Source organism: Trifolium pratense, linkage group LG7 (assembly GCF_020283565.1).
Source record: "Trifolium pratense cultivar HEN17-A07 linkage group LG7, ARS_RC_1.1, whole genome shotgun sequence".
NCBI classification, from domain to species: domain Eukaryota; kingdom Viridiplantae; phylum Streptophyta; class Magnoliopsida; order Fabales; family Fabaceae; genus Trifolium; species Trifolium pratense.
The window spans coordinates 45,644,057-45,662,457 of NC_060065.1; the positions used below are offsets into that span (position 1 = coordinate 45,644,057).

General features: G+C 31.5%; 1 protein-coding gene and 1 long non-coding RNA gene across 2 annotated transcripts; both read right to left on the minus strand.

Moving 5' to 3' along the window:
- Nucleotides 1-444: 444 nt before the first annotated feature.
- Nucleotides 445-2,612, minus strand: LOC123895388. The gene is made up of 3 exons (XR_006804336.1): nt 2,516-2,612; nt 2,287-2,406; nt 445-530 (listed from the first exon to the last, which is right to left on the minus strand). It is a non-coding gene; the product is annotated as an uncharacterized LOC123895388 (long non-coding RNA).
- A 2,951-nt stretch (nt 2,613-5,563) lies between these two features.
- On the minus strand, nt 5,564-11,646 carry LOC123897701 (shaggy-related protein kinase eta-like). The gene is made up of 12 exons (XM_045948437.1): nt 11,332-11,646; nt 10,053-10,145; nt 9,752-9,811; nt 9,360-9,632; nt 9,188-9,262; nt 9,049-9,105; nt 7,035-7,175; nt 6,873-6,923; nt 6,698-6,793; nt 6,518-6,601; nt 6,099-6,200; nt 5,564-5,887 (listed from the first exon to the last, which is right to left on the minus strand). The coding sequence occupies exons 1-12, from the start codon at nt 11,494-11,496 to the stop codon at nt 5,789-5,791; spliced, it is 1,296 nt and encodes a 431-aa protein (XP_045804393.1). The 5' UTR covers nt 11,497-11,646; the 3' UTR covers nt 5,564-5,788.
- Between the last annotated feature and the right edge of the window lie 6,755 nt (nt 11,647-18,401).

Genomic DNA, 18,401 nt, shown 5'->3' on the forward strand with positions numbered 1-18,401 from the left:
AAAAATTAGAAAAACTCTCGTGAGTCAGTTTTTTTTTTTGAGATAGTGCAATTAAGAACTTAAAATGTGCACTATGCCATAAATAAATATTGCAAACTAGGGAAAGGACACAAATAAAATAATTGGTATCATGAATTTGTAAATTCTATTTGAGACCGGAGATCTCTTTCCAGTTAACATGAACAATGATCATAATTAAGATCGCCCATGAGATAAAAATGGTGGTAGCAGCAATCTGCGAAACAAAGCTCAATTCTATAATTGTTGTTGCACTTGATAGCAGTAGTATGTATAAGATTGCGAAAATGTTGTTGTCAATAGGAGGGTGGTATGTTGTTAAATAATACATGTTTAGTTGATAACATAAAACAGGCACGATGACAAAGATTATCACGAAAGTTTCACGAAAGATTGTCAGAAATCGATCATCAGCTAATTTATCTAGTACTGGATAGAATAGCAATAGAAAACACATCATCATTGAGTTCACGGCTACTTGCGCAAGCCTCTTTTCGTTGCTAATCAAGCACCTACATATACATACATACATAGTTACATATGTTCATGAGGTTTCACATATATATATATATATATATATATATATATATATATATATATATATATATATATATATATATATATATATACTTCCTTCGACTTTCATTATACTCCATCCGGTACTTTTTATAACATATGATCAATTTTTTAGATTCATTGCAAAATTGATGTATTTGGTCCATATTATAGCTCATATACATTAATTATTGAATGAATCTAAAAAGTTAATTGTCTCTTATAAAAAAGACTTGAGGGAGTAATAAGTAAAAACAAATGTTCTCTTTTCATTTAATTCATTGAATAAGTGATTTATCTAGTTTTTTTTTATTCATGATACTGGTACGAAGTTTCCACCGTTATTAGTGATGACTAATCTCCGTCGGAGAATTTATGGGGCACATAAAGTGGGTTATCCTCTTCCAACTGTATTTTTTTCCATAGCATGCCAAAAATTAACTCCATGAGAACACTTGGTTATCGTAAGAAATGAGAACAACGGCCAAGGAGAATGTTTTTGTTAATGAGAAGTGCTAGCAACACACTCTTTAACAAACACAATCTAACACACTCTCTTCTATTGGTTAAATTTTATATGGATCCCATAAAAGTTATATGGGTCCACATTTTTTTATGGGACCCATGTGAATTTCAACCAATAAAAGAGAGTGTGTTGGAATGTGTTTATTAAAAAGTGTGTTGCTAGCATTATTCTTTTGTTAATATATCTCATTTTGTCTTGTTAAAAAAAAAAACACATTGAATTACAATTAATGAAAATTAATGGTTAGATCACAACCACTCAATTACGTTTATTAAGGAGAATCATTAAATTCAATTCCTATCTTTCACGATTAAATCTCGTATGAAAACCTTCATTGCCGCATATTTGTTCTTCTTCTTCTTCTTTGAAATTGCTAAATATATTAATAAATCTATGTCTCTCGTGAAATTAAGCCACTGTCATTAGAGATTGTCACGACTGATTAACAATTTTGATAACTTGTAGAGGTTAGAGATTACTCAAATACCCGTGCAAAATTTTGCTATTGAAGCATAATCACGATCCATGAATTTCTTTTACTTATTTTTAATACATATACAACAATGGAGCTTATATGAGAGTATATTATTAATTAGGTCACGAGATTTCAAAAAAAAAAAAAAAAGAAGGAATTAATTGAATTGGATGAATTGAGTGATTAACTCTAGTCGTATATCTTTTTTTAACAAATATGATCTAACCATTAATTTGTATTGATTGTAATTTAATGATTGTGATCAATTGTTCTCATTTCTCACAATAACCAAGTGTTCTCATTGGAGTCGCTCTTTTATATATATAGGGAGAAATCAAATTACATCAATATAACATTTAAATGATGTTATACCGCTCAATAACGCTTTAATGAATATAAATTTTACAAAATCCACTGTTTATATCATACGGATCATCTATGTTAAGTTTTACAAAAATCTATATGTTATTAAGATCAATCAAGATTAACGGTTTATGCGTTTTTATTAAATACCGTCGATCTTGATCTTCCTTAATGAGATATCAAACGATTTTAGAATTTTGTAAAACTTACATAAATGATCTATATGTTAATTTTTTAAAATTTGTATTCATTAAAGCGTTATTAAACGATGTAACATTTGAGGTGTAATTTGATCTTCTCTATATGTGTGTGTAGAATTGCCGAAAGGTAAATTAAAGGGATCGAGTACCTTGGATTCATTGGCTGAGACGATTTACATTTTTCCATGCTTTTTTTTTTATTGATATTGATGAAGAATGAAAAGAACCCAAAAAGGGTTTTGATTTTGCTTTCTTCCATGCTTTTTTAACTATTTATCACAATAACAACGTATATATGCATGTTCATCAGATAATATACATCATACATTTATAAAGAGATGAGGGTAAACATAAATTTATTTTAAAGAGATGTAGTACCTTAAATTAATTAATGCAGGATGGCTTGACTTAGATACTTCTTCTTCTTCTTCCTTCTCAATCACTTATCACTTATATTACATCTTTTTTGCGGAATGAAGTATATAGAGTTGTGTGTTGTAATGTTGTAACGTGTTCGTTTGATCACAAATTCCGGAGAAGTTAACATTCGCAATTAATGTGTTCATTGATTTGACTTGACTGAGTAATTTATTTAAAAATATTATTGTATTATTTAATACGTATATTTATTTTCAAATTTTTTATTTAATGATTTATTTATTTTCAAATCGTATAAATATCTCGAACTTTGTTTTTAGTTCCTATAAATTTTTTTAACAAGTTTTGGTTCCATAAACATCTCGAATTTTGTTTTTTGTTCTTATTCTCTCCGTCCCAATTTGATCGACACAGTTGACTGTTGTGCACTATTTACATATGTTGCTTTGACCTTATTTATCTACTAATAAACAAAAATAAATATTAGCATATAAGATGTTGTTTGATTCGTCTCGATGATTATTTTTAAAATATCAAATTTTTATAATTTTCACTATAATACAATTTAAAATATTAATCGTTAAAGTTATGCATCGACATGCGTGAAATAATCAAACGTGTCAATCAAATTGGGACGAAAGAGTACTTCTTTGTCTCGGAATAGCACTATCTTCTACAAATTCCATAAGAGATTTCATCATACTAAAGCACTTTAAGGTAGGTAACTATTCACCACCCTAAACCTCATGTAATTAAAGAAAGGAGAATGTTAACATGTGCATATATGGCACATGTTATGGCACATGTTAAGGTAGTAAAAATAGAAATTATGCCTTAGAATTTGTGCATTTTAACTTTTCAAGCATTAAATGTCTTGTATCATTAAATATTAAATTTCTATATTAAGATACCTTATCATGTGCCCTATATGCACATGTTAACAAGACCCTTAAAGAAATTATGTGGCAGCCTCCCTTATTAAATGGACCAAGTGCAATATATAGACGGAGCATCTAAGAGAAATTCAGGTATTCCTTCTTGTGGTGGAATTTTTAGAAATCATGATGTCGGGTTGTTATTTGCCTTTGCTGAACCCTTAGGAATTACTTCCTCTTACCAAGCAGAACTTTGCGGTGCTTTGAATGCCATTGAACGGGAATGGATTCTCTCGAGTGTAATTTATACTTGAGAGAATAAAGTGTGGTTTGTTACCATTGATCAAGCGAAAAAAACATATAAAAATTTAGAGAAAATAAATTTAGATGGTATTATATTACACTTTATTTTCTCAAATATAAATCACAATTGAGAGAACCAATTCCCCATTAAACTTGCATATCAGATGAATTGGACTAATCTTAGGATTGAAACAGACTCGGCCCTAGTGGTTTTGGCTTTCAAAAATTTTGATACTCATTAACTTGAGCTCTAAGAGCATCTTTCAATACGGGTATCTAAGAGAGTTTCATATATTAATGATACGTGGCCTTAATTTTTTATCATTGGAGTTCCATGACGTGACACATAGGATATCAAAATTGATGATACTGGTACCTTAAATAAGGTATCGTATCATCAATTTAATTTTTTTTTTTTTGGTATACAAATTCAATTAAATAGTTTCCATATGTGTCACAAATATTACCGTTGACATTCAATGCTTGTTGATCTTGGTTTTCTTTCTTCTTTTTTTTTTCAATATAGGAAGGTTTTATTTCTTTGGCATCTTTCATTTCATAAGTTTTCTTTCAATTTTGTTTCTTCCACAACAGTGCAAAAAAGATTTTTTCTTCTTATAGTTGGATGTTAATTTGATGATATTTCTAATATGTATAAAAATTTGCAATTGGAATACTACAAGCCCGGTTTTCAATTGTTCGTGGTCCGGCACGCGCTTGGCACATGAATACTATGAAATATATAATGTATGCATGCATCATATTGCAAAATTTATTTATTTATATATTTATTCAATTAAATTAATTTTTATTTTTATTTAGACAAAATAAAAAAATAAATATAGAAGGGACCATTTTTTTTATTAATGTATGATACTCAAAAAGTGGTATTATCATTGGAGCAAAATATGTATGAGTTGCATAAATATTACATGACATTGTAGGGACAACTTTTTATTGAAGTATGATACCTAAAGTAGTATCACCGTTGGAGATGCTCTAAGGAATAGGTTGCACAATGCTATGATTCTTCTCAGACAGATGAATTGTATGATAACTCACATATATATAGAGAAGGTAACCAAGTAGCTGATCTCCTCGCTAATCATGGCCTAGCTTTATCTCCTTATTTATTTGAATCTCAACTTGGTACTTCTACCTAACTTCTACAAGTATGCCATGGTGAATAATTAATAAATTTGTTTCAAGTTTGAATTGATGCTTCTAACATAACAAACAAATATTTGAGGGGTTAAAATTTACTGAAATTTTTTATAATGACTAAAAACAAATGGAAATATTTATATGATCAAAAACATATTCAATCCTTGTTTTTTACCTCTAGAACTTGTATGATTTGAGTAGAACATGTTAGTGTGTGTGGTATTTGACCAAATTTATGTTCATAATTATTTTTTGCTATTAGTCATTGGATATGATAGTCATTGTCATCCATGTCTATCTAATTTTACACTGTCGTTATTGGCCTCCTCAATAACCATAGAAGTGTCACTCTCGTGGCATACCCTACGTACAACAAATAAGTCGTTTTCTCTTCTCTTGTCAACATTTTGTACTAATTCCTTTTATCGTTTAAAATAATCTGATTCTTTTGTAGAATGAAGAAGCTACTTAAGCGTAGACCACTGAATAATTAATGGCTAAATTTAGCTTCAAATCAAGATATCATTGCATGTTCAAACAAAAAATAATCTGATCACATAAAAAGCAAGCTAAAATACTAGCTCGACCCTTCAAAACTTTTTATGAACTATAGCTAGCCATAACCATACCATTGTAGACAACACTATTTCGACTGCTCCTAACTTAATGAAATTGACAGATAATGTAAAAATGCAAGGTGTAAGCATTCTTTAACTAGAATGAAATATTAGACAGAATCAACATTTTTCAGGTTACATTGAGCAGCCAGTACATGTATACATACATCTTCGGGGAGAGGGGTGATTCGGGTTTGGAGGAAAACTTCATATATAAGGCCTGAATCCTAATCTATTGACCATAACGGGGACCTGTATTTAACATTAATAACTAGAGGGGTTGACTCATTGTTTCATTAATTATCTCTTTACATTTATGTGCTAGCCGGGATATGGGAAAAGCCGAGACCAGTTTGCCGCCTGACATGCTCTGGGATCAGTTTATTGATCAGTTCAGGGGATGCTCCAGATAACTGCAGTTATAAAGTTTAAACATATCAGATACATTAGCTAGTTTAAAAGCCTCACTTCTAATTTAAGATGTGTTTGGAACTGCAATGACAGCTGCTCCTTCAATGCAGTGTGTTTGAAACTATAACTTGAAGCTTCTGCAGTGCAGACCTTCCACCGCAGTTCCAAACATTTTATTGATAGAAGAAACCGATTTGGCAACTAGATACATACTTCCTGTTTAAAGTTGAAAAGAGGAGGCAGAGGACGACCATTAGGAAGCCGAGCACTGGGCTCTCGAAGCTCATCAAAGAAAGGATGTGTACATGCTTCCAGCTGAATAATAAAATCCATGAGTAATTTCAAAATAATATACTCCCTCCGTCCCAAAATATAAGCAAAAGTTGGTCAACAAAAGTGAATGTATTTGGTCCAAATCTTTAACCAAATACATCAAGTTTCATTGACTCACTTTTGCTTATATTTTGGGACGGAGGGAGTACAATATAATGAGTAAAATGAAACCCCATTGTGAAAACATCACAGAAACTAATTATCGTACTAAAATATGGCATACTAAGGCACGTGGATCTAATCCTCATAGCAATGAGAAAGAATTAATGGAATATTTCATATGGGTTTTCCCTACTTACTGCACTGCAACGAAGACTTGGTGAATATTGAAGAAGCCTTGATGCAAGGTCAATTGCTTCAGGAGGCATGCGCTTGTGAAAAACCTGAAACATAGATCATTCAACAAATTCCATCAATCACCTATTGACGACAGGCTATTGTTAAAAAGCAAAAGGAGCACTGGCAAAGTATGCAACTACCTTGTGCCAAGGATGAGCTTTAATCTGGGGGAATCTAAAATCGGAATAATTAGGGTTCATACAACGAATTTCTTCTCGAGTTGGAGTACCAAGAACCTAAAAGAAGATGCCCGAATAAATAACTTTGTAACTAGACTCATACATTTAGGCACCGTGAACATAGACAGGGCATTACCTTAATAATTTCCACAAGTTGGTCCACCTGATTCTCTCCTGGGAATAGTGGCTAAAGAAACATTTGAAACTATGAGAACTCAATATAACATCTCTCATGACATAGAGAAAACAGTTATTATGTACAAGAAATGTGTACAAGTTTCCAACAAAGTTTAACAACCTGGCCTAGAAGAAGCTCTGCAAGGACACAACCAGCTGACCAGATATCAATAGAAGTTGTGTATTCTGTCGCACCGAATATTAGTTCTGGGGCCCGATAGTACCGTGAACATATGTATGAAATGTTTGCTTCACCCTTGACCTGACATAGAAGTATTATCATTAGGAAAATTCTATGGTGCAGCCCCTTATTTGGACTGTTTTGGTGCAGTCTTAATCTAACCAATGAGGATGAAGTATTGACTAATTTTAAATTATATAGTACAAACCACTTATATGGTACCTACCATGTATCTTTATATCAAATAATATTTCAACTAAGTCCATAACATATTAAAAGTTATAAAACTATCCCAATATTTAAATTGTTTTTTGTAAAAAAAACAAAAAACAAAGTCACCTGGCTTTCTACGATATCAAAAAAAAAAAAAAAAAAAAAAAAGAAGGAAAAGAAATTGAAACTTCTCTGTTCATCATCACCTGCTTTCATCTCTAAGTCTCAAAATCACTAAAATTGAAACTTCTCTGTTCATCACCTGCGCTCATCATCACTAAAATTGAAACTTCGTTGTTCATCATCTGCGTTCATCATTGTTTTCGCGAACGGAACTCCATTCGACGGCAAGATTGGAAAATAAGTTTGTGTGTGGTCTATCAAAAAGACAATTGCTAAGGTAAATACGAAACTGAAATGTTTGTTATATGGAATGTTTGTTATATTTATGTGTAATTATTTATTAAGAATCAATTTGATTTCAATTTGGGAATTAGGGTTTATGGTTTAATTTGTTTTTGAATATAATTTGTTGTCTTTATATAAATTTGATTTTCAATTGCGAGCCGGGAATATGTTTGAATAGATATAGCTGCTCTTGTGTTTGGTCAAGTTGTGCGGTGTTTTGTCTCCGAGAAAAGTAGGTGATGATCAATCCCATGGTTTAGTTTCCACACATGATCAATCCATTCAATTTATAACTGCAACACATTGAGAATAGCCTACCTGCACTGCATCTTTTTCTGAAATCATTTTCTTAAATTTTGCTTTTATATTTGATGAGGTTCTGTAGATATACTTTTGTGTGTATTGCTAGCTGCAGTGGCTGACTTTCTGAGCACAACGGTGTTAACAACACCATAGATTAACTCCAGCTCCATTTAATTATATCATAGTTGAAATTTTGTTGAGTAATAGATCGCTGCCGTACCAACATATATATGAAAATATAATTAACAAAAGATGCAAATATAATTAGGTTTGATCAAATTTCAATCGGGTTATAAGTCTGCCATAATTTTCAGAACTAATAGTACTAACTTATCATAGACTTGGTAAATTATTATTTTTGTTTGTAATTTGTAAATGAATATTTACTTGATGGGGGACTCATATGTAATAAATAAAAGTTTGTTAAAAAAAGGACTTACCATAGACTTGCGTTGATGTGAGAATTAAAATGAATTTTATTGGTTAAAAAAAAGGACTGCACCAAAACAGTCTAAAAAAGGAATGTACCATAGAATCTCCCTTATCATTATACTTTATCTTTTCTAACCAAATAACTAGAAACACAGTCCCAAGTAGGTAGCCCGGTTGGTGAGTTAAAGGACGCTGAAATAGTTCTTACTAAGAGGTCTAGGATTAAAATCTGGAAACTCACAACCACCGACTTAATAAACATTTACCTATAAAAAAATAGCTAGAACCAAAATTGGCATCTAATTCCAACTAATATCCTTTCAATTTATTCTCATTATAGGAAAACAGAACAAAACCGGGGTCCAGATTGATAGCAACATTGACATTTTAATGAATAATTATTGAAATGTCATTATCACTAATGCAAACTTGTTCAAAAAAAACTAATGCAAAATTAAGAGTGCACTTATGGATCTTAATGAGCTTTTCTAATGATGATCGATGGCTAGGTAGCATATGACTTCAATATTCCAACCCTAAAACAGTAGCATACATATATAAGTAATCATATGCACAAAAAGACTGAAGACCGGCATACCAGAACTTTTGCACTCCCAAAATCGCAAAGCTTAACTTGGTGAGTGAGTGGATCAACCTACGGTACAAACACACAATAGGTTGAAAATATAAAAGAATACAGCTCATCTGACAAAATATATAGCAAATAAATAACTTACCAATAGATTTTGGGGCTTGACATCCCTATGGCAAACTCCTGGAACAGTATGGATATATGCTAGTCCTCTGAATATCTAAAGTTCACATGCAACACAATAATTACATAATTTCAAATGAAAAAAGTGAGAAACAACATACAAAACCTAAATGTTAACAGAGAAGACCCCATACTTGGTATGTATATAATTTCACATAGATTAGGGGCATTCTTTGGTTGATATTATTGTAGTGCTTTAGAACTCGGTACATCGTCTCAGGGACATATTCCATGACCAGGTTCAAAAAAAGTTCGTCTCTGCTTGTTGTAGAGAAGAAACAGTGCTTCAAGGAAATTACATTTGGGTGATCCAATACACGCATTAACTGCAGTTCACGATTTTTGTACCGCTTGTCTTGCAAAACCTTCTTTATAGCCACCGCCTCACCAGTTTCCAAGCACTTTGCCTGTTTCATGTCAAAAATGTAGATACACACCCCGGGGGTGTAAAAAAATATTAGATACTTGACATAAGAGAAAGCAGAGGAGTTATCACCTTGAAAGTTAATACTTCATTTATCCTTACCTGGAAAACAATCCCAAATGATCCCGTCCCAACAACACGTTCAGCCATGTAACTGATTGTCTGCAAGTGGTATTAGAGCAAAAAATGAGGAACCAAAAACTATGAATAAGCAAAAGAAGCTGAGGAAAGAGCCTACAAGATTAGATAGGAACCGATGAAATAACCCAATTTCTAAGTGACTACTAACATTTTTAGATGGACACTCTATCAAAAATATTAACTTATAGTAAGGCTTAAAGTACAAAGATGGTTTTTAGAAATGCAAAATTAAGAATGAAGAAGGTTAAAACATTGCCCACACCCGTTTAGGTTCACCATTTTTGCCTCCAATGGTAGTTGAGATTATGTGACCAGTGACTGCATCATTACTGTCAACGACAGTAGCCGACATTTCCTGCAATTAATAGCAATATATAGATCTTTAATTTGGTAAATCAATTCTCCTAAAATAGAAATAAAAGAACAAACTCTTTCCAATACAATCCCCGTAATTGCTTATCGAGTTAATAACTAATTGTCAAAATTTGCTTAATAACTTATCATCAATAAGACGTTTCCTACCGGATAGTATGATTCAGCAAATTCATTAATGGACATGACTATATATATACACAGACAATTTAGTAGTCAAAATTTTGGACTCACTCCTGCGTAACAAATTAAGATCAGATGTTGCAAGTTTATCTACAAAAAAATTAAAGACATTGGTATCTTAAAATCCTGCATTAATTTAACGCATATGACAAGAGAAACGCACAGCAATGGAACTTAACCAGCAGAAGCGGACAACAGCCACCAATTAAAACGCAAAACCGAAGAAGGGTTAAGTGTAAAGAATTCAAAGATATATGCACAGATAAAGTCATACGAGGTTACCACAGTTCACAAGAAAGCATCACATGGCAAAGAAAAACTTCAATATCAATTAAGAGACAATGCAGAAAAAAGAGAGAGAATCTAAAGACACTAATTCCCTGAAGCAAATTAAAAACCATTCGAAACAACAATCCACCAAAAAATCAAGGAAACTCCATTTTAAGCAAGGAACCAAAAATATAAATAGAAACTATACCAAAATAACATAACAAGCCTAAATTACAATATTTACCAATGTCATTTTAATTTCACATTTAAAATACAAATTAACTGAAAAAACAACTTAGCTTAATTACAAATTAAGCCTAAATTAATTAAAGCATATGATTCCACATTTTCATTATTTTTTCTTTTCTGGACCAATTAACAAAAAGCACCATGAACTAACTTCAAATTTTCAACCCTAAGATCTCAACCGTTAAAAGCACAACAAAAATTACAAATAAAATTTCCATGTTTAAATTTCACGATTCCTTAAGAATAATAAACCATCATTACTAATAGTTCACCGTAGAACTACTCCGATCTTGGCCGGGGAAAATCTTCTCCGGCGAAGTAAGTTAACCTTCCGAAGTAACAAAAATTACTAGATCGCCGACGAGGAAGCTCAAACGGAGGTTTACTTAACGGATCAACAACGATCGAAGAAAACTGAACTGTAACTAAAAAAGGAAAACTGTTTACAATGAGAAATGAAAATTTACCTTATCGGTGTTCATATCGGAGACGCCATTAGCCGCGGTCGTTTTCATCGGCTCATTCAGTGTTTGTGGTTGCTGTAACTGTTGCTGTGGTAACGGTAACGGTAGCGGTAACGGTGGTTGTTGCGGTGGTTGATGGTGGTGCGGCCCCAACGGCATGGCGGCCATTTCAGAAAGTAACACACAAAACAAAACACTCTCACACACACTGTTTTTCTTTCTCTCTCTAGTTTCTCTCTCTAGTTTCTCTCTCTAGAATCTCTCTCTCTCTCTCTCTAGAAAACACTTTCTCTTATTTTCTCGCTGTGTTTTTTTGAGGGAATAGTGTTTTGTGTTGAGGGATAGATAAAGGAGTGAGCGAAGAAGAGTGAGTGTGTCTGAAACTACTTTCTTTCACGCGCGTTTGATGGAGAGTGAGTAGCACGGTTTGATATAAACGGTTGGATGTTTGTTTGTGATGATGTGGATGTGGGATCTTGTGTGGTAGGGTGTAGGTGAAAGTTGATGGGTTTGATTACGTGGAGAATCAGATGGAGACGATGTTTGTAGTTACGTATTCCGGAGTTAGTAATGATGGTGATGTAATGAATGAAGACATTAAATAATTTGATTTAGTATAGTTAACTCATTTTTTATTCTTAAATTTATTGAGTTTCAATCTAAGTTACATTTACATTAATGTTTTGCAGGGACTAAAAAACTTATTAAAATTAAGGACTAAAATTAGAAGATTTCTATGTTGTAGAGACAATAAAATATTTAACCCTAAAGAAATAAGTAATATGGAATAATATAGTTGCATTATTATAGAAAAAATCAAAATAATTTTATCAAAAGTAACAAAATTTAGTAATTTAACAATGCTTTTATATGCGTATAGAAGATTTTTGAAACACGACATTGTAAAAAAGTAATTGTAATTAATAAAAGTATGTAGTTCATTTAGCGAGTACAAGAAAACAAATATCACCGAGAAATTTTTCAATGAATTAGCGAGTACGTAGTTCATTTAATTAGCTGGAATATTGATAACGTGAAGTAAATTGCGCTAAATAGCCTTTGACGTGATACTCTTAAATGTATACTGACTTTTTTTGAAAAAACGACATTGTAACATTAATTTGAATAGATAAATATAATATAAATAGATAAATAAAGTTAGAAATTTTCCAATAAATCGGCCGATAAAACTGCAAAATAGAAAAATATATGACGTGAAAACTAATTAAAATTTAAGATGTAATGGAAGCAACACGGGAACGGATAAGCATGACATGTTAGTAAGACATGAATTAGTATTATTTAGGTTGAACTACAGATTTGATCCCTTATGTTTATTTTATGTTTCAATTTGTTTTCTTACGTTTATAAAGTATCAATTTGGTCCTTTACGTTTCCACCGTTTACATTAGTTAGTCATTTCCGTCAGTTTTCCACTAACACCGTTTGAACTCTCTACGTGGCTGACGGATTGCATATGTGGACAGACATATGTGGAAACGTAAGGGACTAATTTGAAATATAAAATAAACCTAATGGACCAAATTAAAACTTAGAATAAACGTAAGACACTAAATATGTAGTTAAGTCAAAATATTATTAGCTAAGTGTCTGTCCACATATGAAATCCGTCAGCTACCTTGGAGTGTTCAAACGGTGTTAATGGGAAAACTGAGGGAAACTGATGTAAGAGACCAAATTAATATTTTGTAAATGTGAGAGATTAAACTGAAACATAAAATAAACGTAAGTGACTAAATTGGATAATTTTTACTGCTTAGAGTCCCGAAATTTTTTCTACCTTATACACCTCTTCTCTATGTGTGTTTCGACACACCCCCTATCTAACACTGCCTTGACTTTCCCTCCAACTCCGCCAACATGACTCATCCAGAAATAGTAGTGAAGAAATAATTCTTTCAATATGATATCTTGCATGTCCCTAACATATTATATGATTCTACAACATCGTGAGAAATAGATTTGCCTATATATATATATGGGTCTTGTTAACTTAAGGGCACATGTTAAGATATACCAAAATAGAAATTTAACATTTAATGATACAAGAAATTTAATGCTTCAAAAGTCAAAATGCACAAATTAGCATTTAATAATTTCTATTTTTGCTTCCTTAACATGTGCCTTAAGGGCACAAGTTAACATTCTCCTATATATATATATATATATATATGAGGAGTGCTAGCAACACACTCCAATAACAAACACACTCTAACACACTCTTTTTTATTGGTTAAAATTTATATGGGTCCACATTTTTTTATAGGACCCATGTGAATTTCAACCAATAAAAAAGAGTGTGTTGGAGTGTGTTTGTTAAAGAGTGTGTTGCTAGCATTATTCATATATATATATATATGAGTCAGGATCCGTTGACACCAACTAGTTTGACACCAAATGTTACACCTCTCAATAACGTTTTAACCGATATAAATTTTATAAAATCCACCGTTGGATTGAAAGTTTACATCATATAGATCATTTGTGTAAAATTTCAGACAAATCCAAAATCATTTGATATGCTATTGAGACACATAAAGATTAACGGCATTTAAAAAAATACAAAAACCGTTAATTTTGATGTATCTCAATAACATATCAAATGATTTTGGATTTATTTGAAATTTTACACAAATGATCTATATGATGTAAACTTTCAATCCAACGGTGGATTTTATAAAATTTATATCGGTTAAAACGTTATTGAGAGATGTAACATTTGGTGTCAAACTAGTTGGTGTCAACGGATCCTGACTCTATATATATATATATATATATATATATATATATATATATATATATATATATATATATATATATATATATATATATATATATATATATATAGGGGTTTTCTAACTTAATTAGACCCTAGTTAGGTTTAAGTTAGCAAGGTGCACCTTTTCAATTGGACCAAAATACCCATTCTTTTTAATTAATTAACCAAAATACCCATTAATAGACGCGGATCCAGTGTCGCGCGCGTACCGAAGGACCATGGTTACAGACCGTTGATTTCCATCAGACAGCCAAGATCTGATCTCATCAAGACTGTCTGATCAATCCGACAGCCCAGATCATCCTGATCCATCAGATTCCAGCGCGTGCGCCACACTGGATTACACCCTGGAAAAAAAAATTTGCTTTTTAAAAGTAGGACACGTGTCACACAATGGTTGGCTGGACGTGATTTTTGTTCATTTAATACTTTGAACTCAATTATTTCGTTGTAAATTAATTTTTTATTTTTTTATTTTTATACCAAAATTCATAATTTTTTTTTCTACAAATAGAGACTTGGTTCGTTTGATTTGGACACCGAAAAAAAATGCAATTTTTCACTACCTTAATCTCATTTTTTGTCTACTAAATACGTTACTTGTGTGTTGTAATTTAACACGCACCACTCAACCAACTCACTGAAACCATTATACCAGGAAAATAGTAGATAATATTCTGGAACTTTTGGTATATTTTATGAAATTTTTGGAGACCTGAAACTATTTTTAGTTAATTAAATGAGATAAAACGGTAATTAAAAACTAATGTTTGCTTCTGAAACCATTTTACTGGTAGAATGGTTGCACATAGTTGTATTCTGAAACCATTTTACTGGTAGAATGGTTTCAATGAGTAATTTATTAATTGTGTTTGCTTCTGAAACCATTTATCTGGTACAATGGTTTCAGAGAGTTGTAATCTGAAACCATTTTGCTGGTAGAATGGTTTCAGTAAGTTGATTATTAGTTATTTGCTTCTGAAACCATTTAGCTTGTAGAATGGTTGCACATAGTTGTACTCTGAAACTATTTTACTGGTAGAATGGTTTCAGTGAGTAATTTATTAATTGTGTTTGCTTCTGAAACCATTTTGCTGGTAGAATGGTTTCAGTAAGTTGTACTCTGAAACCATTTTCCTGGTAGAATGGTTTCAGTGAGTTGATGTAAGGTAGTGGAAAATGAGATTAAGATAGTGAAAAATTGGGTTTTTTTTTCTGTGTCCAAATCAAACGAACCAAGTCTCTATTTGTAGAGAAAAAAAAATTATGAATTTTGGTATAAAAAAAAAATAAAAAAATTAATTTACAACGAAATAATTGAGTTCAAAGTATTAAATGGAAAAAAATCACGCCCAGCCAATCAGACAGCGACACGTGTCCTGCTTTTAAAAAGTAGATTCTTCTCTCCAGGGTGTAATCCAGTGTGGTGCACACGCTGGAATCTGATGGATTCGGATGATCTGGGCTGTCTGATTGATCAGACAGTCTTGATGAGATCAGATCTTGGCTGTCTGATGGAAATCAACAGCCTGTAACCATGGTCCTGCGGTACGCGCGCGACACTGGATCCGCGTCCATTGATGGTAATTTGGTTAATTAATTAAAAAGAATGGGTATTTTGGTCCAACTGAAAAGGTGCACTTTGCTAATTTAGACCCAACTGGGTCTAAGTTAGCAGCCCCCATATATATATATATATATATATATATATATATATATATATATATATATATATATATATATATATATATATATATATATATATATATATATATATATATATATATATATCTTTAATTAGGAACTCAAATATGTAACATCCCTCTAGAATTATTATTATCATTATATTATAAGTACGGAAATTTTACTTTCATTTAGTGGTAATTAATTTTCATCAGAGAACTCGTAGAGCACATAAAATAAATTATTCTCTTCTATTAAATTTTATCCATACATAAGAGTTGGAAATCAAATATTTAGCCAATGACTTAAAAGAGCCTATAACCCTTATCACTTAATTCATTGTTGGTTGTGAAGAATATTTAATCCCAAGCAAATTGAGCAACTCTATTCAAAAGTTTATGTTTATTCTCAATTGATATTACATTATTAAGCCTTACTTTCTGTCATTAATTTATTAGATGATATTCCTAATAAAAATTAAATGTTGTTGAGAAATCGTGGTTACAAGAGATAATTTTTCAGTTGGTAGGAACATTGCATTATTTATATAGGAAACCGGTTTGAACCCCGAATACACCACATATTCACTTTAAGGACAGAATTTCTAGCTATTAAGTTAGTAAATGATAAGCTTCGTTAATTGAATACCCTTTATAAAATTCAGAAGACCCCACTTCCAATTATCTTGATCATCAATCAACAAGAAAAAGTGTCGATGCCATATGCACCCCTCTTTCCCCACACCCCACCCCCTCCTATACATGCCCGCCGCAATATTTTTATCAACAGTTAGTCAAATAGCTAGTCTAGTCTAAATCAGACAATAAGAGGTTCCTCACCTAGCAACTTGTCTTTCCAAAAAGCCGTTTCCTCATTATTATCCACCTTTCTACTAATGTTATTTTCAAACCACTGCCCAACATTCAAGTCAGGGAGGCTGTGCAATTTGAAATGGAGGCAAAAATTGAAAAGTGATTTGTACCCACTATTACAGGGAATTAGTGAGGACTATGGTGGACATTAAACAAAGGGGTCTATATTAGAGGTTTCCTATTTACACATATTTATTTTTTATAAGGTGTCTGTTAGTAAATTATAACTAAAAAATAATTAAATACACTTAAGATGCATGTTACTAAAACATTCTTCTAAAAAAAGTAGATATAAACACTCATTTAAAAATGTATGTTGCTAATTCACACCGTTGTAAAAAATAATGGATGAACTTCAACATTTCTCTATCGAGAGGTAAACCCACTTTTATATTTGTTTTGCATCCTCTAAATACTTTATTTTGCACCTAAGCCAGATACTCCATCTCCTCAAATATAGGAGCCCATATGGATACACCTTTGTACAGACTTTGCTTGGCCCATTTGTTTTTTTTAACTTTTTTTTACCTAAACTTTCTTATAAAAAAAACCCTTTAATTTCATTTTGCATTATAATTTTATTATTACACTCTTTAGTTAAAGCTCAAAATCTCATTACCTTCTTACATGCCAAGTGATGGAATGAATTGTTTATTTTCTTGACAAAGTATATGAGTAACATGCATTATGAAAAAGTTTCAGGAATAAGGGAAGTAGTACTAGTTCAATTTTAATGTGAATTTATTTAAATTGTAAGTGTGTAAGTTTGTTTTCTTTTAAATTAAAAGAGCACTTATAATTTATTTATTTTTAAAATTTTTGCCTTTAAAGGATATTGTGACTTTTGGACAGAATTTGTAAGAGTGAAACATGAGAAAAAGACAAAATATGTTTTTATAAATCGTTAGTGATGGTTAAACTGTTTGGAGCAATATAAGTGTGATTCTTACCGAAAATAAATTTGTTCGAGTAATAAGATTTTGAACTCCTTAAACAGATGGTTAAAAGTTTAATTTTTGGCTTCGGTATATGAAATAAAATCGGTTAAAAGGGAAGAATCTATCTTGTATACTTTATAAATTTTTCGATAAAGATTAATCATTACTAAAAGGTACTGTTGAAAACTTCATACGTTTGGTAAAAAAAAAAACTTAGTGGGAAATGCTATTTTTCTATATTTTGTGTATGATATTTTCAACAAAGTTTATAATGAAATCATGTGATGAAGTATCTTATACCCGAGTAAGACACATTGACATTGTATAATGTGATATGAATATGATATTAACGTTCTTTGATTGTACAATACAAAGATTATTAGATTAGATAGGCATAAGTGATAAGTGCCAACTAAGTCACTATTTGAAGTCTATGAATTTTGCAATATGTGATGGGATGTGTCATGCTTGAGGGATGCATTGCGTGAGATTAAAGGACTCTAATCCTAGCCACATCTAGTGATCGAAAGTTAACTACTCGATAATATGAATTTATAGCATTTAAAATTCAAAATACAATGTTTAAGAAAAAGTATTATTTGATCTTGTCTTCTTGCTTATGTAACTCTTTGTAAATTAAGTTTCACTTTAGATTTTATCTCATAAATTTGTTTGCATGTTTTCAATGCAGATATATAAAGTATCAACTTAAAAGAACTAAACTAGAAATCAAAGTCTCTTGTTAATAGTTTAAATATGCTACTTTTGCTCATCTCATGA